General features: G+C 36.4%; 3 protein-coding genes across 5 annotated transcripts in view; all 3 read left to right on the top strand.

Annotated features, from left to right (window-relative positions):
- The window catches only part of LOC135131081 (uncharacterized), a 782,641-nt gene that overhangs the window by 294,265 nt on the left and 465,403 nt on the right, over nt 1-22,973 (top strand). The gene's annotated exons all lie outside the window — the stretch shown is intronic.
- LOC135130745 (leucine-rich repeat-containing protein 15-like) lies at nt 13,240-14,601 on the top strand. The gene has a single exon (XM_064058163.1). The coding sequence runs from the start codon at nt 13,240-13,242 to the stop codon at nt 14,596-14,598; it is 1,359 nt and encodes a 452-aa protein (XP_063914233.1). The 3' UTR covers nt 14,599-14,601.
- LOC135130744 (leucine-rich repeat-containing protein 15-like) lies at nt 14,974-16,373 on the top strand. Its single transcript, XM_064058162.1, has one exon. It carries the CDS (start codon nt 14,974-14,976, stop codon nt 16,315-16,317), a length of 1,344 nt encoding a protein of 447 aa, XP_063914232.1. The 3' UTR covers nt 16,318-16,373.

Raw genomic sequence — 22,973 nt, 5'->3', positions numbered from 1 at the left:
GGACTCAAAATTTTTTCAGATTGTCTAAAAAAGAGGACACTAGGGGATCCCAAGATTCTTCCTCATTTTAAGAAAAAAAAATGGTTCCCCAAGATTCTTTTAGCAACCAAAATAGAAAAAAAAAAGATGTGGGACTTTAAGATTCGTTTCCATTTTAAAGAAAAATAAAACGAGGACCCTAAGATTCTGTCAGATTCTCTTAAAAAAACATACTAAAAATACCGAGATTCTTAAAGCTGCTCTTAAAACAAAGACGCTAAATTTCAATCCAAATCCTTTGAGCTTCTCTAAAAAAAAAGACACTAGAGGATTCCAAGATTTTTTCAGTTTCTCTAAAAAAAGAGAATAGAGAATCTCGAGATACTTAAAGGTTCATTTAAAACAAAGAGAATAACCACTAATCTCAGCTCTTTTATAAAAAGACGCTAAAGAAGCCGGGATTATTTCAGCTTATCTGAAAAAATAAGACACTAGAAGACCCCAAGATACTTTCAGATTGTGTAAAAAAAGGACACAAGGGGATGCCAAGATTCTTTCACATTTTAAGGAAAAAAACCTTAGGGTTCCCCAAGATTAAAAACCCTAGTGTTCTCCAAGATTCTTCCAACATCTCAAAAAGGAAAAAAAAGATATGGGACCTCTTGATTCGTTCCTATATTAGAAAAAAATAACACATGGAACCCGAGATTGTTTTAGATTCTCAAAAAAAAAACACTAAAGAATCCCCAGATTCTTAAAGCTTCTCTTAAAACAAAGACACTAAATAATAACCTCCCCATGAAATTCTTTCAGCTTATCTGAAAAAAATAAGACACCAACGGACCACAAGATTTTTCAGAATCTCTAAAAAAAACAATAGAGGATCTAGAGATTTTTAAAGCCTTTTTTAAAGCAAAGAGACTAAACAATAGTCTCCCCGTGGAATTATTTCAGCTCTCTAAAAAAAGACACTAAAGGGTCCCGAAATTCTGTTAACTTATCTGAAAAAGAAGACACTAGAAGACCCTAAGATTTTTTCAGATTGTCCAAAAAAAAGGACACTAAGAGACCCCAAGATTCTTTTAGATTTCAAGGGAAAAACTCTATGGTTCCCCAAGATTCTTCCACGGTCTCAAAAAGAGAAAAGGAAGATATGGGACGTCCAGATTTTCCCATTTTAGAAAAAAATAAAACAGGGATCACCAAATTCTTTCCGCTTCTCCAAAAAAAAAACATATTAAAAAATTGCGAGATTCTTTCAGATTTACTGAAAAAAAAAAAAAACTCGAGGACCCCTAGGACAAGACAGTAGGGGACCCAAAGATTCTTAAAGCTTCTTAAAAAAAAGACGTTTAGGCGCCCCGAGATTCGTTCTGATTCTTTCAGCTTGTTTCAAAAAAGACATTAGGGAACTCCGAGATTCTTTTACATTTTAGGGGAAAAACCTCCAGGGGTTACCTAAGATTCTTTCAGCTTCTCTCTCAAAAAAAAAATAGGGGACATTTCGATTCGTTGGCAATTTAGAAAAAAATAACACGAGGAGATCCCAAGATTTTTTTAGATTTTCTAAAAAAAAGACACTAAACACTAGCAAACAAAAACTCTAGACGATTCCGAGATTTTTGCAGCTTATGTGAAAAAATAAGACACTAGAAGACCCCTAGATTTTTCAGATTTTCTAAAAAAGGCACTTGGGGACTCCGAGATTCTTAATGTTTCTTAAAAAAAAAATACACTGGAGGACCCCGAGATTGTTTCAGATTCTTTCAGCTTGTCTGAAAAAAAGACTAGAGGACTAAGCAAAATATCCCCGATAATATTTAAACTTATTTTCAAGAAAAAGACACAAGAAAACTCTAAGATCCTTAAAGCTTCTTGAAAAAAGACACTAGGGATCCCCAGATTCTTTCAGGTTTAGGGAAAAACCCCTAGGGTCTTCAAGATTATTTCAGATTCTTTAAACTTGTCTAAAAAAAGACAATAAAGGACAACGAGATTCATTAAAAAAAACCTAGGCCCCCTCAGGTCGTTTCAGCATCTCTAAAAAAAAATTAACCAAGCCCCCCCCCCTAAATTATTTAAACTTCTCTTCAAGTGAAAGACACAAGGGGACCCAGAGATTTTTAAATCTTCTTAAAAAAAGACACTAGGGGACCAGAAGATTCTTTCAGATTCTCTAAAACAAACACACTAAGGGACTTCGTGATTTTTTCGCACTTTAAGGAAAAAAAAACTAATATCTTCAGAGATTATTTCAGCTTCTATAAAAAAAGACAGTTGGGGACCTAGGGCACACCGAGATTCTATTGCATCGTAGAAAAATTAAACAAAGGGTCCCCGAGATTACTTACGCATTCCTTCAAGAAAATCACACAAGGAGACCAACATATTTCAAGAATACCTCGTGATAATTAAAGCTTCTTTAAAAAAGAGACACTAGGGGACCCCGAGATTCTTCCAGATTCTTTCAGCTTGCTGAGAAAAAGACATTAAGGGACCCGAGATTCCTTCACATTTTAGGGAAAAACAAATACTTGGACCTTCCAAGATTCTTTCAGCTTGATAAAAAAAATTACAAAAATTAGGGGACTTCCAGATTTGTTTGCAATTTAGAAGAAAATAGCACGAAGGGACACCGAAATTTTTCCAGCTTCTCCAAAAAAAGACACTATAGGATCCCTTGATTTTTGCAGCTTATCTGAAAAAATAAGATCCCCAGATTCTTTCACATTTTAAGGAAAAAAAACCGTAGGACCATCAAGATTTTTTCAGATTCTTTAAACTTGTCCGAAAAAATACAATAAAAGACCCTGCGATTCATTCATACTTTAGGGAAAAAAAACCTAGGCTTCCCCGATCTTTTCATCATGTCTAAAAAAAATTAAACAAAGGGCCTCCTAGATTATTTAAACTTCTCTTCAAGTGAAAGACACAAGGGGATCCCGAGATTCATAAATTTTCTTTAAAAAAAAAGACACTAGGGGACCATAAAATTCTTTGAGATTCTCTAATCACAAACACAGTAAAGGACCCCGAGATTTTTTTGCATTTTTACGAAAAAAAAACTAATGTCTCCTGAGATTCTTCCAGCTTCTGTAAAAAAAAACCACTTGAGTACCCCGAGATTCTTTCTTTTTTTCAGCTTATACGAAAGAAAAACATTAGGGGACTCTGAAATTCTTTCAGCTTTCCCTAGAGGACACTAGCGGGCCTAGTTTTGTTTGCATTTTGGTAACACCGAGATTCTATTGCGTCGTAAAAAAATAAAACAAAGGGTCCCTGACATTACTTAAACATTTCTTCAAGAAAAAGACACAACAGGACCCTGAGATTCTTAAAGTTTCTTTTTAAAAAATACACTAGGGGACCAAGGGATTCTTTCAGAATCTTTCAGCTCTCTGAAAGAAAGACACTAAGGAACCCCGAGATTCTTTCACATTTTAAGGGGAAAAAAACCTGCGCCCCCCAAGATTCTTTCAGCTTCTCTAAAGACATTAGGGGGTTTCCAGAATCGTTCGCATTGTAGAAAAAAATTATTTAAAATTTTCTTCAAGAAAAAGACACAAGGAGACTTTACTGATTCTTAAAGCTTCTTTAAACAAGAGACACTAAGAGATTCTTCCAGATTCATTCATCTTCTCTAAAAAAAATTGAAAAAAATTAGGAGACCTCCAGATTAGTTCGCAATTTAGAAGAAAATTAAACAAAAGGTCGCCGAGATTATTTAAATTTTTATTCAAGAAAAGGCACTAGGGAATTCCAAGATTCTTTCACCTCACCTGAAAATAGGGGGCTCCGAAATTCTTTCACATTTTAGCGAAAAAATCCTAGGGTCTTCAAGATTCTTTCAGCTTCTCTAAACAAAAGACACTAGAGATTCCGAAATTCTATCGCATTGTAGGAAAACTAGCACAAGGAAGACACTTGAGGACCCCAAGATTCTTTCAGATTCTCAAAAAACAGACGCACTAGGAGACCCCAAGTTTTTTTCACATTGTAAAAAAATTACACTAGCCCCCTAGCCCCCCAGAGGTTATTTAGTGTTCCTTCAAGAGGGGACCCCGACATTCTTTCACATTTTAAGGAAAATAATCTAGCGTCTCCAGAGATTCTAAAGACACCAGATTATCTAGAAAAGGAAGACACTAGAAGACTCCAAGTTTCTGTCAGATTTTCTGAAAAAAAAAACACTAGGCGACCCCGAGATTCTATCGCTTTGCAGAAAAGAATAAAACAAAGGCCCCCCGAGATTATTTAAACTTCTTTTCAAGAGAAAAACACTAGGGCCTCCAGAGATTTTTCTCAACTTCTCTAAAAACGACACTAGGGGAAACGCTTAAAGCTTCTCTTAAAAAAATGGACTAGAGGACCCGAGATCCTTTCATATTCTTCAAAAGAAAAGGACTCTGGGAATGACATTCCTAATTTCTCTTAAAAAAAAGACACTAAAGATTAACCCTGCCGAGACTTGTTCAGCTTCTCTAAGAAAAAGACACTAGGAAGCCTCTAGATTTTTTCGCATTTTAGAAAAAAATAGCTCTAGAGACCCTAGAGATTCGCTAAAAAAGACACATTAGGGGACCTCGAGATTCTTTTACACTCTGAGGGTCTCCAGAGCTTCTCTAAAAAAAAAAAAAACAAAAAAACAAAAAAACTAGTAAATCATCACCCATTTTTCATTATATCCCAGTTCCTTAAATATCATGAAATTATCTCTTGGTCAACTATCAAATCCTATGTTTTTTCTAAATTTGAATAATTACGTCACACATTAAAAATAATATAAACATCAATTGTTTAGATGGTTTCATCATAACTATCTTAAATGGAGTCGGGTTGACAGATAATTGACATTTGCCCTGACAGCATTTCCTCAACTTACGTATGTATTTTTCTCGGTTTATTGTTATTTCATCTGTTGCTTTGTTTGCGTGATTAAAATCTGTCCTTGAATGGGTTTTTCTGAACAACACAAAGTATTCATGGTAATCTCTCACTACCGAAACAGAATAAAATCAAATGGAATTTGGCAGCATTCACTTTGATTATTTTAGTGTTTTTTAGTGATTTAACAATGAGAAAAATGATGTTTTTAGGAAACTTAAATACTGCAAGATACCGACACGAAATTTTAATTTCGTTTTTAAATTAACTAGATGATGATGAACAGGAAAACACACACAATTAATAAAATTAATAACAATGCAGGTTGAGAAATTGTAGCCAATTTAATAATGATATGACTGAATTATGCACAATATTTTCTTATTGTTACAGAAAATTTCAATATTTAAAATGTTGCCCGTTCTTTAGTGACAGTACGTCAAAAACAAAACGCAAAAAAAAGAGGAATAGAAAAAGTGTAAGCCAGTGTTTACACTAAAGCAGAAGAACTCCTTTAAGCACCCCTCCAAAATAATAATCCATCACTTTCCACTCTGCTCCTTCTCTCCAAACAACCAGCAGAAATCAAACTAATTCCCTCCAACAATCGAAGCGTCTCTCTCCATTGTCCCTTGATATCTCAATTCGGTGTCATTCGAGTCGACAATGCGAAACCGCAAACGCCACAAGTCGCGCAGACACAGATGCTCAAAAACTAGCAGTTAAAAAGTATCGTTGTGTTGGCGCATTGTGAGCGATCCGGGGGCGCCGAAACAACAAACTCTTCTCCGGCCATCGAGCCATCCGCCTAAACAATGGCCGGATCCGGTGCGGCGCGTGCTTGTAAACACTACCTAATCACCTGTCTCAAAGATGCTAATCAGAAGCGCCGCATGTGCACCTCTTTGTTGACGCAGCGCCGTTAATCAAATCGTTCGCCGAGTCATTTTTCTTAATAAACGCATTCGAGGAACGGGAAACGACCGCGAGATTCTGGCTGTTGCAAAGTATTACGGTTTTCTGTTTTTTTGCTGTTAAATTTAGTGTTGTCCTTGTTTTTGACGCTCAACATTTTTTAAATTCCGAAATTCCTAACCTAAATCTTGGGGAAACCGTCCTAGACACTAGCATTACCAAGATTTGCGTGTAATAATCATGTGGAAAAGTGTCAATTTTTTGTTAATTTATTACTTCCCTTATTTTCCCCAAGAAAAATTTTTAAATCGCAAATTTATTTTATTTAGTTCTTTAGCCAATAATACAATTAAATAAAAAAAATATATATGTTAAGTAAATTATTCGAACTGGCCACAATGTTTCGTTCGAGGAATAAAAGAATTTCGAACATTTTCAAAAATATTAAAAATGTTGCAAGCCCCTTCCTCAGCGACTTCAGTGTGATGACTGATGACGTAGATCCTTCAAATTTTTTAAAGCGTCCCAGAGGAAAAAATCGCACGGATTTAAATTGGGTGGGCGGGCGGGCCATTGAATTGGACCTCCTTGACCAATCTGGTAATTCGGCCCTAAATTGGATGCGGGATTGCGAATCTCAAATCCCAAAACACGCATTCGAAATCACGAATCTAAACCCCGAATTCCAAATTCGTATACCCAATTCATAATTCTAAATCCTGATTTGTAGTTTCTAGTGCTGAAACCTTAAATTTTAAAATTTCAAACATGATTCTAAATCTTGACTCTGGCGCCCGAGATTTACAGTTTCTTGATCATGAATCCTTGATCCTTAATCCTCGATCCTTGATACATGTCCTTAATCTTGAATGCGAAACTCGAAACCAAAAACCTGCATCCGAAATCGTGAATTCCGGATCCTAAATCCCCAATTCCAGCTTCGAATACCCAATTCGAAACCTTGAATCCTGATTTGTGACTTCCAATGCTAAAATCCTGAATCTTAAAACCTCAACATGATTTTTAAATTCCGACTATTGGAAATCTCGAGTTCTGGACCTTACATCTTTGGTCTTTGGTGCGTGATCCACAGTAATTGATTCTTGGTCCTTAATCCATAATCCTGATCCCTGTTCCATGCTGCTTTGACCCTGATTTTTGATCCTTCATCTTTGATTCCTAACCCCTTATCCTTGTTACCTAATATCTCTTATCTGATCCTTGATCCTTGATCCTTAGCCATTCACCTAGGCTTCTAAATGCCAAGTCCTGAATTTTGGATCTCGAATCCGAATCTTGAGTTGCTTTCTGGACTCCTTGACTCTTGTTCCTTGATTACTTGGTCTTTAGTCTATACTAATTGGTCACTGGATTCTAATTTTGATCCTTAGTATCTGATACCTGATCATTGATCCTTTATCCTTGAACTTCAACTCCTCATCCTTGATCCTTAATTCTTAACCAATACCTTCGACTTCTAAATGCTAAATCCTGAATTTTGGATCCAAATCTTGAATGTGAATCTGGAATCCCAAACCTCAAATCTCAAATTATAAATCCTGACACTTGCCTCCCGAGACTCGAAGCCTGAGTTCTCGATGTTGCGTTTTGGATTCCCTGATTCTATTTTAGTTTTATTTCTATATTCTTTTCTGTTCTATTCTATATGTTCGTTGGTCCTTGGTCCTTAGTAATTGGTAGTTGTCCCTAATTCCTGATCCGTGATCCTTGATGTCTTATATCTGATACTTGATCTTTGATTCTCCATGCTTCATCCTCAACTGGGTACTTGATATCTGATACCTGATTTTTGATTCTTGATTTTGATCTTTGCTCAATAATTCTGACTTACAAATGCTAATGCCTAATCCTTGGATCCGAATCTTGAATGCGAATCTTAAATCCCAGATCCTAAATCCTGAATCCCGGATCCGAATATCCAATTCGAAACCTTAAACCCTGATTTATAATCTTTCGTCCTTGGTGCGTGATCCACAGTAATTGATTCTTGGTCCTTGATCCATAATCCTGATCCCTGTTCTATGCTCCTTTGTCCCTGATTTTTGATCCTCGATCTTTGAATTCTAACCCCTTAATACCTGATATCTCTTATCTGATCCTTGATCCTAAATGATTAACCTAGACTTCTGAATGCCAAATCCTTAATTTTAGATCTTGAATGCGAATCTTGAATTGCTTCTTGGATTCCTTGATTGTTAATCCTTGCTTATTTGGTCCTTAGTTTGTACTAATTGGTCACTGTACTCTAATTATTAATCCTTGATCCTTAATATCTGATCATTGATCCTTTATCCTTGAATTTCAATTCCTCATCCTTGATACCTGGTCTTCGATCCTTAATTCTTAACCAATAATTTCGACTTCTAAATGCCAAATCCTGAATTTTGGATCCAAATCTTGAATGTGAATCTGGAATCCCAAAACCAGAATTCGAAATGTCAAACCCCAAATCTCAAATCCTGAATCTCAAATTATAATCCTAACACTTGGCTCCCGAGACTCCAAGCCTGACTTCTCGATGTTGCATTTTGGATTCCCTGATTCTATTTTATTTTTATTTCTATATTTTATTCTATTGGTAATTGTCTCTAATTTTTGATCCTTGATCCTTGATATCTGATACCTGATTTTTGATCCTTCATTTTGATCTTTGCTCAATAATTCTGACTTCTAAATGCTAAGGCCTAATCCTTGGATCCGAATCTTGAATCCCAAAATCCGCACCCGAAATCCCGAATTCGAAATTAGAATATCTAGTTCTAAATCATAAATTACTAAATTCTGACTCCCCAGTGCTGAAGTCCTGAATTTTAGAACCCCAAACATGAATTCTAAATCCTGATTCATGTATCGTTGACCTATGGTCCTTGGTCTTTAGCAATTGATCCTTAGTCCTTAATAAATGATCCATAGTCCTTAGTAATTGGTCTTTGGTCTGTAGTAATACACCCTACCTCTCTAATCCTGATTCCGGATCCGTGATCCTTGAACTTCCAAATTGGAATATCAAATCACAAATCTCGAATTCTGACTCCCAATGAAGAAAGAAGTCCTGAATCTAAAAACCTCAAACATGAATTCTAAATTCTGAGATTCGAACTGAGATCCCTAGTAACTGTGATGGTTAACCCTTGATCCTTGATGCCTGATATCTGATAATCGTCTTTGATCATCGATTATTCATCTTTAATTCCTGATCCTTGATACTTGTCCTCAATATTAAATGCGAAACTCGAACCCGCATCCGAAATCGTGAATCTCAGATCCTAAGCCCCGAATTCCAAATTCGAATACCCAATTCGAAATACTAAATCCTGATTTGTAACTTCCAGTACTGAAACCCTAAATCTTAAAACCTCAAACATGATTCTAAATCTTGACTCTTGCCCCCCGAAATTTACCGTTTCTTCATCATCGATCCTTGATCCTTAATCCTAGATCCTTGATACCTGTCCTTAATTTTGAATGCGAAACTCGAAACCCAAAACCCGCATCCGAAATCGTGAATCTCAGATCCTAGATCCCGAATTCTAGATTCGAATAAGCAATTCGAAACCTTAAATCCTGATTTGTGGCTTCCAATGCTAAAATCCTGAATTTTAAAACCTCAACATAATTTCTAAATTCCGACTATTGACCCCCGAGACTCGAATCCCGAGTTCTGGACCTTACGTATTGGATTCTTTGATGGCGAATTTATAATCTTTAGTCCTTGGTGCATAACCATAGTAATTGATTCTTGGTCCTTGATCCATAATCCTGATCCCTGTTCTATGCTCCTTTGCCGCTGGTTTTTGATACTTGATTTTTGATTCCTAACCCCTTATCTTTGATACCTGATATCTCTTATCTGATCCTTGATCCGTGATTCTTAATCATTAACCTAGACTTTTAAATGTCATATCCTGAATTTTGAATTTTGAATGGCAATCTTGAATTGCTTCTTGGATTCCTTGGCTTTTGATCCTTGATTTTTTGGTCACTGGACTCTAATTTTGGTCCCCAATCTCTAATTATTATTATTAATCCTTGATCCTTAATATCTGACCCCTGGTTATTTTAATCCTTTATCCTTGAAATTCCACTCCTCATTCTGGATACCTCTGCCTCCTTGCCCGTGATTTTTGATCCTTGATCTTTGATTCCTAACCCCTTATCCTTAATACCTGATATCTGTTATTTGATGTTTCATCCTTGATCCTTAATCATTAACCTAGATTTCGCTATGTCGAAACCTGAATTTTTGATCTTGAATGTGAATCTTGAATTGCTTCTTGGATTCCTTGACTCTTGATCCTTGATTATTTTGGTCCCCAATCTATTAATCCTTGATTCTTAATATCTGATACCTGATCATTGATCCTTTATCCTTGAACTTCAACTCCTCATCCTTGACACCTGGTCTTTGATCCTTGATTCTTAACCAATAATTTCGACTTCTAAATGCCAAATCCTGAATTTTGGATCCAAATCTTGATTGTGAATCTGGGATCCCAAAACCAGCATTCAAAATCTCAAACCCCAAATCTCAAATCCTGAATCTCAAATTATAAATCTTGACACTTGGTTCTCGCGACTCGAAACCCGAGTTCTCGATGTTGCGTCTTGATTCTATTTTATTGTTATTGTATTATCTATGGACCTTGGTCCTTTATCCTTAGTAATTGGTAATTGTCTCTAATTTTTGATACTTGATCCTTGATATCTGATACCTGATTTTTGATTCTTGATTTTGATTTTTGCTCAATAATTCTGTCTTCTAACTGCTAAGGCCTAATCCTTGGATCCGAATCTTGAATGCGATTCTTGAATCCTAAAACCCGCATCCGAAATCCCGAATCTGAAACCATAAATTACTAAATTGTGACTCCCAATGCTGAAGTCCTGAATTTTAGAACCCCAAACATGAATTCTAAGTCCTGATTCATGTATCGTTGACCTACGGTTCTTGTGGTTCTTGGTCCTTAGCAATTGTTCCCTAGTCCTTAATAAAGGATCCTTAGTCCTTAGTAATTGGTTTTTGGTCTGTAGTAATACCCTAGCTCTCTAATCCTGATTCCGGATCCTTGATCCTTGAAATCCCAAATTGGAATATTTAATTTCAAATCACAAATCTTGAATTCTGACTCCCAATGCTAAAGTCCTGAATCTAAGAACATCAAACATGAATTCTAGATCCCTAGTAACTGTGATGGTTAACCCTTGATCCCTGATATCTGATATCTGATAACTCAAATCCTAAAGCCCTCATCCGAAATCGTGAATCCCAGATCCTAAATCTCGAATTCCAAATTCGAATAACCAATTCCAAATTTTAAATCCTGATCTCCAACTTCTCGTGCTGAAATCCTAAATCTTAGAACCTCTAACATGAATTCTAAATCCTGACTCTTGGCCCCCGAGACTCGAATCCCGAGTTGTGGATCTTGCATCTTGGATTCCTTGAGGGCTAATCTATAATTTTTAGTCCTTGGTGTGTGATCCACACTAATTGATTCTTGGTCCTTGATCCATAATCCTGATCCCTGTTCTATGTTCCTTTGCTCCTGATTTTTGATCCTTGATTTATGATCGCTTATCTTTGATACCTGATATCCCGTCCTTGATCCTTGATCCTTGATTATTAACTTAGACTTCTAAATGCCATATCCTGAATTTTGTGTCTTGAATGCGAATCTTGAATTGCGCTCTGGATTCCTTGACCCTTGTTCCTTGATTATTTGGTCACGGGACAATAATTTTGGTCCAAAATCTCCAATTATTAATCCTTGATCCTTAATATCCGATACCTAAGCATTGATCCTTTATCCTTGAACTTCAATTACTTATCCTTGGTCTTTCATCCTTGTCATCCTTGATTATTAACCAATAAATGAAATCTTGACTGTGAATCTGGAATTCCAAAACCAGCATTCGAAATCTCAAACCCCAAATCTCAAATCCTGATTCTCAAATTATAAATCCTGACACTTGGCTTCCCAGACTCAAAGTCCGAGTTCTCGATCTTGGATTCCCTGATTCTATTTTATTTTTATTTCTAAATTCGATTCTATTCTATGAATAGATTCTATCCTGAATTTTGGATCCAAATCTTGAATGTGAATCTGGAATCCCAAAACCAGCATTCGAAATGTCAAACCCCAAATCTCAAATCCTGAATCTCAAATTATAAATCCTGACACTATAATTTTTAATCCTTGGTACGTGATTTGATTCTTGGTCCTTGATCCATAATCCTGATCCTTGTTCTATGCTCCTTTGCCCCTGATTTTTGATCCTCGATCTTTGACTCCTAATTCCTTATCCTTGATACCTGATATCTCTTATCTGCTCCTTGATCCTCAATCATTAACCTAGACTCCTAAATGCCAAATCCTGAATTTTGGATCTTGAATGAGAATCTTGAACTACTTCTTGGATTCCTTGACTCTTGATCCTTGATTGGTCCCCAATCTTTAATTTATTAATCCTTGATCCTTAATATCTGATAACTGATGATTCTTGAACTTCAACTCCTTAACCTTGGACTTTTAAATGTCAAATCCTGAATTTTGCATCCAAATCTTGAATGTGAATTTGGAATCTCAAAATTCCAAAAGTCAAACCCCAAATCTCAAATCCTGAATCCCAAATTATAAATCCTGACACTTGGCTTCTGAGACTCGAAGCCCGAGTTCGCGATGTTGCATTTTGGATTATCTGATTCTATTGTATTTTTATTTTTATATTCTATTCTGTTCTTTATGGCCCTTGGTCCTTGGTCCTTAGTAATTCTTCATCCTTGATTCTTGATATCTTATATTCAAAGATTTTGATCTTTGCTCAATAATTCTTACTTCTAGATAAATGCTAAGGCCTAATCCTTGGATCCGAATCTTGAATGCAAATCTTGGATCCCAAAACCCGCATGCTCCTTTGCCCCTGATTTTTTGTTTGTATCTGTGTATATTTATTTTATGTTCTATTATTGTAATTGGTGATAATCTCGAAAGTCATGGAATTATCCCAAGTCAAACTTTTTTTGAAATTTCTGGTTAACGTTTACTTACGTTCCTTTCGTCCGATTACCTGTCAAAATGTATTGTTTTGCTTTTTAATTACACACACAATAAAGTTCATCGAACATCCTGTTTTCATTGTTTTCGTAACCAAAACTATGCAAATGTAAACCAAAATACCAGAAAAGATAAAGTCGGAAAAAGTCTTACAGTTAATTCCTTCTTTGTGACTTAATACAAAAATTAAAATTAAATTCAACACTAATATAATCAAAAATAAAATTTTACCCTTTGTATGAAATAAACAAAGTTATTCAGACTACTGTATTTGTTTTTTCTTTTGAGATAGACCTCGCACAACGTGTTTGTTTAATGACCTCCGAATATGCATAACTTAACCTTGATATCGCCATTCACACTACCTTTTAGCATTATACGTATGATGACTCCTTCAGTATTCGACATGAGTTCATCACCTTTTAAACTACTCCTCGCGATTTTTTTTCTCAAAATTATCAACACCGAAAAAATTACTTTTAAAAATGTGACACTTTTTGAGCAGAGAAGCCAGACAGAAACCACAGTGGTTGCCTCCGATAATCTGAAAAAAAACATTATTAGCGGAGAAGAAGTATCCGTGTCAGTTACAGGTGACGTGTATACTTTGTACGAAAAATCGGTTTACGATATACCTAATTTGAAAATTCTAATACTATCTCAGTTGCGTTTGCAAGAAATCGAACCAGGAGCCTTTGGAAGCTTACCACTCTTGAAATATCTGGCTTTGAATGATAACCGTTTAAGTGAAATCAGAACAGGTACTTTCAGTAATTTAAACGTGTCTTACATCGATTTATCACGTAATTCGCTCGATCGTCTGGAACCTGGCGCTTTCAAAAATGTCACCCTTCGATACTTGGGGTTCGCCGCTAATAAGCTTTATGAATTTCCAAATGGGGTTTTTGAAAATGTAACCATTGAAAAGTTAAATCTGGAAATGAATAAAGTCCACACCATAGCTCCAAATTCACTGTCAAGAATTTCGTTGCAACATTTAATCCTCACTGGCAACCATTTGAAGCAAATCAATCCAGAAGCTTTCAACATTCCGGAATTAACAGTCCTCAAGTTGAACTACAACATGATCAAAATTCTGCGACCTGGCGATTTGAAAAACTTACCGCAACTAAACAATTTAACTCTTGCAAATAACCAGTTGAACGAGATTCCAGAAGGGGTTTTCAACAACACCAAAATCACCCATTTGGGGCTGCTTTTCAACGAAATAAATACAATCGCGCCGAAAGCTTTGGACGACATGAAAAGACTCAAGGTTTTGGATTTTAGTAAAAATAATGTAAGTCAGTGGGATGACAATTGGCTGAGTGGAAGTTCAAACCTTGTTTTGCTTAGTGCTCGGGACAATCAAATTGTGAGGCTTCCAGATGAAGCTTTCACGAATTATCCTCGTTTGACTTTGCTTGATCTACAAGACAACAAAATTAGGAAAATTTCAACAAAAGCGTTTCATGGGTTGGAAAGGGTTGACAACTTGTTGTTGTGTTGTAACGAGATTGATAGTTGGAGTTTCGATTTATTGGCTAATGTTAGTGTTGGAAGTATTGATCTTAGTTTGAACAAAATGAGGTGTATTGAAGAGGATTTGGATAAAGTTTTTGAGAATGTTGACAATTTGGTGGAACTGTTTGATAATCCATGGGAAGACGAGTGTGGCGAGAAGATTGAGGAGTTCATGGAGAAAAAGAACAACGCATATTTTTCTAAATTAAGGGTTAAATGACAACTGTACCAGATTTTTATGTGAAATATAATTTTTTTTAAATATATGAATTATTATTTATTTAACACTCTCGCCAGCAAAACGATATTGCTATATTATAAATCAAAATAAAACTAAAACTTGTGAGATGATCTCGAAATAATCAAAATAAATCATATTCCTGTTTTTTGCTGCTCATCATCATCCAAAAAAAAAATCAAGTTCTTCAAATCATTGCTTCGTTCGATTTTTTGTAGCGGGACGACCTTCGATAAACAACTTGTCTTTAATGAGCTCCATAAATGCATAACTTTACCTTGACATTGCCGTTAACCCGACCTTTGTGTAATGTTGTATAAATATGATGTTTATTGTCAAAATTACTCAGTATTGGCCATGCATTCTTCACTGGTTAGAGTAATTTTGGCGATTTTTTTGCTCAAATTTAGTGATTGTGAAGAAATTAGTTTCAAAAATGTGACACTTGTGGAGTGGGAAAGCACTGCAAGAATCGCAGTGGCGGCTTCTGATAATTTGAAGAAAAATATTGTTAGTAAGGACGAAGTGTCAGTGCAAGTTGATGGTGTCGTTCCCATTTTATATGAAACGTCGGTTTTTGATATACCGAATTTGAGATATCTGACACTGTCGAGTGTGGGTTTGGAAGAAATCAAACCAGGAGCTTTTGAAAATTTACCACTTTTGAACCATTTGGATTTGAGTTGGAATAAACTAACCGAAATCGAAAGTGGCACTTTTAGTCATCTACATCTGTCTCATATTTACTTGGAAAGTAACTCAATCAGAATTCTACACTCTGGAGCTTTCAAAAATATAACAATTCGCGACTTACACCTAGCCAAAAACGAACTTACCGAATTTCCAACTGGTGTTTTTGAAAATGTGTCCATTACAAACTTATTTCTGGAATTTAATCACTTGCGTACCATTTCACCAAACTCATTGTCCACCATTTCCTTGAAAAGTTTGCGCCTCTCCAGCAACTACCTGAAGAAAATCGACCCAGAAGCTTTCAATATTCCGACACTAGTATCACTCGATTTGAATTTCAACTCAATCAAGCATCTACAACCTGGAGATTTGAAAAATTTGCCTGAACTAGACGAACTAAACCTAGTGGAAAATCGGTTGGAAGAAATTCCAGAAGGAGTTTTCAACAACACCAAAATCACTTATCTCACTCTAGCTTACAACAAGATTGGCGAAATTGCGACGAAAGCCTTTGACGATATGCCGTATCTCAAAACGTTTGATATTGGTCACAATAAACTAACCCATTGGGACAACAACTGGCTGGGTGGAACATCCCAACCGGCTTATGTCAAGGCTGATTCCAACCAGCTGTCTGAGCTTCCAGACGAAGCTTTCAAGAATTATCCTCGTTTGACTTTGCTTGATCTAAGAGGCAATAAAATGAAGAAAATTTCGGCCAAAGCTCTTCGTAAGTTGGACAAAGTTGGCAATTTTTTGTTGTGTTGCAACGAGATTGACAGCTGGGGTTCAGATTCGTTGGGTAATGTTAGTATTGGTAATTTTGACCTTAGCAAGAATAAACTGAACTGTATTGATGGAGATTTGGACAAAGTGTTCGGAAATGTTGTCGATTTGGTACATTTGTATGGTAACCCATGGGACGAGGGGTGCATTTTGAAGATCGAGCACTTTACGAAGATGAAGATTCACTCTCTTCGTGCTAAGCTGAATCCTTCTTTCCAATGAAGTTGTAAAATATAATTTGTAATGTAGTTTTCTTGCAATAAATGTCGTGAAAATTTTGTTATACTTAATATTTCTCTGTAGTGTATGGTTTTAGTTTCAAAATCTGCGCATTTAAATCGCCCCCTGCCGCCGCCCCATCCGCCCTCTTCCACTTTCCGTTTATGGCATCGCATAAACCGGAATTTCCGTCTTAATTACGCGACCATGGCGCTAGTCTTGAGCTCGCGATAAGCCCTGATGGTAAGTGCGCGTTCCCATGGGATCCCCGCAATTTATCCCTGGCGTTAAAGCGGGCGCGGGCCGCCGGCCCACGTAGGTGGGAATCGGAAGGTGTTATCTAATATTGCGTGCGTAATCAATGCGAGATTAGCGAGGGTGTTCGCTCGTCCTCATCGCGCCGTTATCTGTGCACATCTCCCTAGAGACGGCTCAGACTCCGTCCCTGGATTCTTCTGTGCCGCCGCCGCCAAATGCGATTCTTCCCGTCGAGCTACCATGTCAACGGATATTGATATTGCCATACTTCAGATAAGTGCAAAACCAGGAACGCGACGCGCGCCTCTTCCAGATTACGGCGGGGAATTGGCCGGGGACGGGGCGGCGGGGGTTTTTTCGAAGCTGTTCGATAAGGAAAAAAGTCGGAGACGGGAGAAAAACAACATGTGGATATTTGGTGTGGAAGGAATTTTTAAAGCGACGTAAGAAAAGTAGACAATCTCGTTGAATTTTGAGATTTTCATGAAATCCTTTCCGTTTAACTGGGTCTTCAAAATTTATTGTGACTTAACCTATTTTCTGTTTTGGTGTTAATTCTTATACTGAAACTATAATTGCAACTGTTCAAGATGTTGGAAAAAGAATTTATTGCCAAACAGAACCATAGCGGACGAGAAAATCGCCTTGAAAGATTTTTCTTCCGATCATTATTGGATGTGACTGATTTGTTTGATCATTTAAGGTTATTTGAAGGAAGTTTTCCAAAATTCCATTGAAAATTTAACAAGAACATATGTTTTAGGATCAACTTTGTATAATTCCCGAAAATTCCACATTATTACCATTATTATTAATTTTTACAGTCGTAGATCTTACTCAAGACATAGACTTCGTCTTTCAGGTTAAATAATAAATTGTAAATACAACATTCTAACAGGTGTTCCTCAAGAAGTTTTTGAACAGTACAGCTAATGTAGGCGTTTTTACATCATTTAGAAGACAATTTAAAACTAAAAAATAAGCCCATATCAAGACATAGATTGAACATTAGAAAAGTGGAATATCTTTCAACAAATCTACAAATTGTAACTAATTTCTGACGTTCCTTTTCATTATGAATGCCACAATTTAGTTTAATAAAGTGATCCGATAATAAAGCTAGCATTTGATCCTTCTTTAGCAAAATATTTTCTATTGGATTTTGTCAGAGACGATACTATTGACTTAAAATACTAATTAAATGTAGTGGCTAAAATATAAGCATTATCTATCAGTGTACGATTTTTTTATTTAATTCAATTTTCTTTGGTACTTTGGTTTAAGTCCAGGGTTACTGTATTTTTTATGTATGACATCCCGATCTTATAAATAGATAATTAGATTTCTGAATGATTCGTTTTGTAATACCCGGGTTTTTACTTCCCGAGCGTAAGCTAAGAAGTGTTGTAATCAAGTCCATCGGCCGACCCGCTACTTTTATGTTTTCTCGACGGTTCATGACCCCTAGAATACGAAAACTTAGGTCTCTCGTTTCCGTCTGTCTGTCTGCGGTCTACCGTCTGCCATCTGTTTGCGTCTATGTCGATTTTAATCAGACAGATAATGTTTTAAACTACCGAACCGATTGTTGGCAAATTCTGTATCTCTAGTTTTTTGTAAAAAAATTGGTCCAAGGTTACTTCTGCAGGACTTCCCTCGCTCTTGAAGTACACGGTCCAACAAATTCCACTTCTTTGAAAAAATATTTAAAAAAATGTTTTCTGATAACCTTTAAAGTCCTTTTGGTCCTTTTTCGTCCTTTTCGTACTTTTTCGTCCTTTCCGTCCTTTTTCGTCCATATTATCCTTTTTCGTCTTTTTCATCGTTTTCGTCCCTATTATCCTTTTTCGATCCTTTGCTCCTTTTTCGTCCTTTTTCGTTCTTTTTCATCCCGTTCGTCCTTTTTCGTACTTTTCGTCCTTGTCGTCCTTCCTATCCTTTTTCGTCCTTTTTCGTCCTTTTCGTTTTTGTTCGTCCTTTTCGTCCATTTTCGTCCTTTTAGTCCATTTCCATCCTTTTCGTCCTTTTTCGTCCTTGTTATCTTTTTCGTTCTTTTCGTTTTTTTTCGTGCTTTCCCTCCTTTTTCGCCCTTTTCGTCCTCTTTCGTCCTTTTTTGTCCTGTTTCGATCTTTTCGTCCTTTTTCGTCCGTATTATCCTTTTTCGTCCTTTGCCGGCCTTTTGGTCCTTTTCCGTGTTTTTCGTCCTTTTTCGTCCTAATCGTTCTTTTTCATCTTTTTGGTCCTTTTTCGTCCTTTTGGTTTTTTTTCGTCCTTTTCGTCCTGTTTCGTCCTTTTCGTCCCCTTTCGTCCTTATTATACTCTTTCGTTCTTTTTATCCTTTTTCAATCAATCAATCAATCAATCAAGTTTTACACAAGTCGTCCTTTTTCGTTCTTATCGTGCTTTTTCGTCCTTTTTGTCCTTTTTCGTCTTTTCGGTCCTTTTTCGTCGTTTTCGCACTTCTTCGTCCTTTTCGTACTTTTTCGTCCTTATTATCCTTTTTCGTCCTTTTTCATCCTTTTCGTCCTTATTATTCTTTTTCGTCGCTTTGCTCCTTTTTCGTCCCTCTTCGTCCTTTTTCGTCGTGTTTCATCCTTTCTCATCCTGTTCGTCCTTTTTCGTCCTTTTCGTCCTTCTTCGTCATTTTCGTCCTTCTTATCCTCTTTCATCGTTTTTCCTCCTTTTCGTCCTTTTCATCTTTTTTCGTCCTTTCCGTCCATTTTCGTCCTTTTAGTCCATTTTCGTCCATTTCGTCCCTTTTCGTCCTTGTTATCCTTTTTCATCCTTTATCGTCCTTTTCGTTCTTTTTCCTTCTTTTTCGTCCTGTTCGTCCTTTTTCGTCCTTTTTCGTCCTTTTCGTTCTTTTCGTCCTTTTCTGTCCTTTTTCGCTCGTTTCGTCCTTTTTCGCCTGTATTATCCTTTTCCGTCCTTTTTCGTCCTTTCGGTCCTTTTCCGTGTTTTTTGTCCTTTTTCGTCCTAATCGTCCTTTTTCGTCTTTTTGGTCCTTTTTCGTCTTTTTGGTCCTTTTTCGTCCTCTTGGTCCTTTTTCGTCCTTTTAGTCCTGCTTCGTCCTATTTCGTCCTTATTATCCTTTTTCGTTTTTATTATCCCTTTTCGTCCTTTCGGTCCTTTTCCGTCCTTTTCGTCCTTTTTCGCTCTTTCGGTCTTTTTTCGTCCTTTTCGTACTTCTTCGTTCTTTTTGTACTTTTTCGTCCTTTCCGTCCTTTTTCGTCTTTATTATCCTTTTTCGTCCTTTTGGTCCTTTTTCGTCTTTTTTCATTCCTTTCTTCCTTGTTATCCTTTTCCGTCCCTTTGCTCCTTTTTCGTCCTTTTTCGTCCGGTTTCGTCCCTTTGCATCCTGTTCGTCCTTTTTCGTCTTTTCGTCCTTCTTCGTCTTTTTTCGTCCTTTTCGTCCATTTTCGTCCTTTTAGTCCTTTTTCGTCCTTTTTCGTCTTTGTTATTCTTTTCCGTCCTTTTTCATCCTTTTCATTCTTTTTCATGCTTACCCTCCTTTTTCCTCCTTTCTCGTCCTTTTTGTCTTTTTTCGTCCTTCTTCGTCCTTTTCGTCCTATTTTGTCCTTTTTCGCTCTTTTCGTCCTTTTTCGTCCGTATTATCCCTTTTCATCCTTCTTCGTCCCTTTGGTCCTTTTCCGTATTTTTCGTCCTTTTTCGTTCTAGCTGTCCTTTTTCGTCCTTTTGGTCCTTTTTCGTCTCTTTCGTCCTGTTTCGTTCTTTTTGGTCCTTTTTCGTCCTTGTTATCTTTTTTCGTTCTTATTATCCTTTTTCGTCCTTTTGGTCCTCTTCCGTGCTTTTCCTCCTCTTTCGTTCTTATCGTCCTTTTTCGTCCTTTCGGTCCTTTTCGTACTTCTTCATCCTTTTCGTCCTTTTGGCCCTTTTTCGTCCTTTTTCATCCTTTTCGTCCTTATTATCCTTTTTCGTCCTTTGGGTCCTTTTGAAACGTATTCAAAACAAATAACCAACAGAAAAGAATGTATTATTATCAATGTACATGCTTAACTTCGATTGTTTATGTTTATACATCGAAAGAATGTCACGCAGAAATTTGTTTAAATTGAATGAGTTGTCTCCTCGAAACAAAAGACTAAAATTATTAATTAAGGCACAATGGAACAAAATGTTTTGAATATGATTATTATTACTCTTATTTGATCATAATTAAATAAAGACGTGGATATCCTCACATTTGGCTCTTAATCTGATCAATAAAAAAATTAATCGAACAAATCCAGCTCTTTAAAAAAATTATAGAATTTGATCTTACGATTTTCGTTTTGTGACATGTCACATTTTTTACAATTCCTTATACAGGGTGACTCAAAAAAATAATTAATGAGTCAATTTATTTTATTTTATTGATAAAATCAGCTGCGGCTCACTCCATTTTTCCAAAAAATTGAAAATACAGGACTATTATTATTAGTATTACATTAGTATTAAATTTTGTAAAGGAAAAACTCATTTGAAACATACGCGTAGCACGCTCATTTATATTTACTTTAACATTGTAGACATAGGTATCAATCGAGTTAATGAATAATTCTAACTCGTAATTCTCAGCAACAGATGCGATTTTGATGAAACTTTTTTTTAAGTTTAATTTAGTATATTATTTGAAATCAGAAAAATTGCAAAGGGTGCGCGTAGATATTTATATTGTTTAAACAGTAATAAACAAATTTATTTAAAGACTTTTTTATAAAATTTAGTGACAATTTTTGTTTTGGCGTTGATTTTCCACGTGTTAATTTCTAACACATCATTTATCGCGTTTATTATTAAGTAAAAAAATGTTCAGAAGTTTGGGATTAGAAAAAAATCTTAAACGTACTATATAGGAGACAAAATGTCACTAGTGCCCCATTCCTCCATGAAATAAACAGCATAGTCTAAATGTAACTCTTCTTCTCTCCGTCCATCGCGCCTGCTTCGCCTCCAGCACGTTCCACCTCGCCTTCGTCGTTCCTCCCCTCGAAATTATTTCGATAAATTAAAACCGGAAAGAGGGCGTAATTTTGAAAATGATCTGAATAAATTGGATCGGGCCATCGTCACGCAACTCTCTTTGATATCGTTTCGATTAATATGAGAGAGAACATATGATGCTCGTTCATCCGACGCGCTATCGGTGCTTTATCATCGTCGAGATCCGATTCATTATCTCAGGTAATTTCCAAGGGGTGGCTCGTCCGAATTTCCCTACGCGTGCATCGTCCTCGCAAAAAGCGCCCCGACGGCGCAGCGATTTAATATAAACAGCCCCTGGTGGAGGCAGCGACGGTGGCGGCGGTAGCGGCGGTGGTACGGCCGACACCTTACAGCACGTCACAATTTAATTGCGTCCCCTATCCAGCCGCGCTATTCATATTCACTAATATTGGATCTTCCTGCTCATCGACGGCTTCCGATTTTTCATGACGCGATAACGTTTCGTACCTGTTACACGGCGGCGCGTCGGGGGGCGGCGAGGCGCTGGGGCGAGAGAAAATACGCCGCCAAAATTCGGAAAAATAGACATAGAAAATTTCATGTTTCTTTGGTTTTTCTAATTGTAATAATAGTGTACTTTTAGTGTTAATGTGAAGTAAATGCACAATATTTCCAATTTCTTTGGAGTAAAAAAATTGAAAGAAAAAACCAAAAGTTCAACAGGTTATGGACCCAGAGTACTCGACAAGTACAAAAAGAATGAAAACTTCAAAAGGAAAAAAACGTAAAATTTGAGATTTTGAAAAAGTTGCCTAAAAACCCACAAAAAATTCTGGAATATAAATTTCGACGTGCTGATAGGAAAAATATAGAGCGCTTGTGGTCTCGGATAACGATTTTCGAAATATTCGGCTTGAAATTTTTTTAAGCAATTATAAAAATTACCTTAATTCAGTGGCCGATTCTGAAAAAGTAAACATTTTCACTGTGTTATAAATTTGAGAGATTTTGACAAAGTTGGCTAAAAATCCACAAAAAAATCTGGAATATTCATCTCGAAATGCTAAATCGAAAAAGATAGCGTGTTTGAAGCCTTTGATAAACATTTTCGAAATATTGGGCTTGAAAATATATTTTTTAAGGAATCAGAAAAATTGCCATAATTCAATGGGAGATTCTGAAAAAATGGTAGGATTTATCGAGGAAACGAGACTCGCAAGGAGTTCTAGAGGTCGAAATCTCCAAGAAAATGTATTTAGGTAATTTTCGAAAATGTCCGAGAACTTCTCGAAATTTTCATAACGGGTTGCCCAAAAATCCTCAAAAAATTCTTGAATATGGATCTTGACGTGCTTATTCGAAAAATATAGCATATTTATGGTCTCGGATAACGATTTTGGAAATATTCGACTTGAAATTCAATTCTTTTAAGAAATCTTAAAAAATGTCATAAT

This window comes from Zophobas morio, unplaced genomic scaffold, assembly GCF_036711695.1.
Source record: "Zophobas morio isolate AGI-343-1 ecotype UQ-CSIRO unplaced genomic scaffold, CSIRO_AGI_Zmor_V1 ptg000018l, whole genome shotgun sequence".
In the NCBI taxonomy this organism is placed as follows: Eukaryota; Metazoa; Arthropoda; class Insecta; order Coleoptera; family Tenebrionidae; genus Zophobas; species Zophobas morio.
The sequence above is the reverse complement of the archived record's forward strand: the minus strand, read 5'-3'. Positions and strand labels throughout refer to the sequence as shown.

What these genes read in the sequence shown, in the direction of transcription:
- LOC135130745 (XM_064058163.1), top strand. Translation starts at nt 13,240, where the DNA reads ATGACTCCTTCAGTATTCGACATGAGTTCATCACCTTTTAAACTACTC.
- LOC135130744 (XM_064058162.1), top strand. Translation starts at nt 14,974, where the DNA reads ATGCATTCTTCACTGGTTAGAGTAATTTTGGCGATTTTTTTGCTCAAA.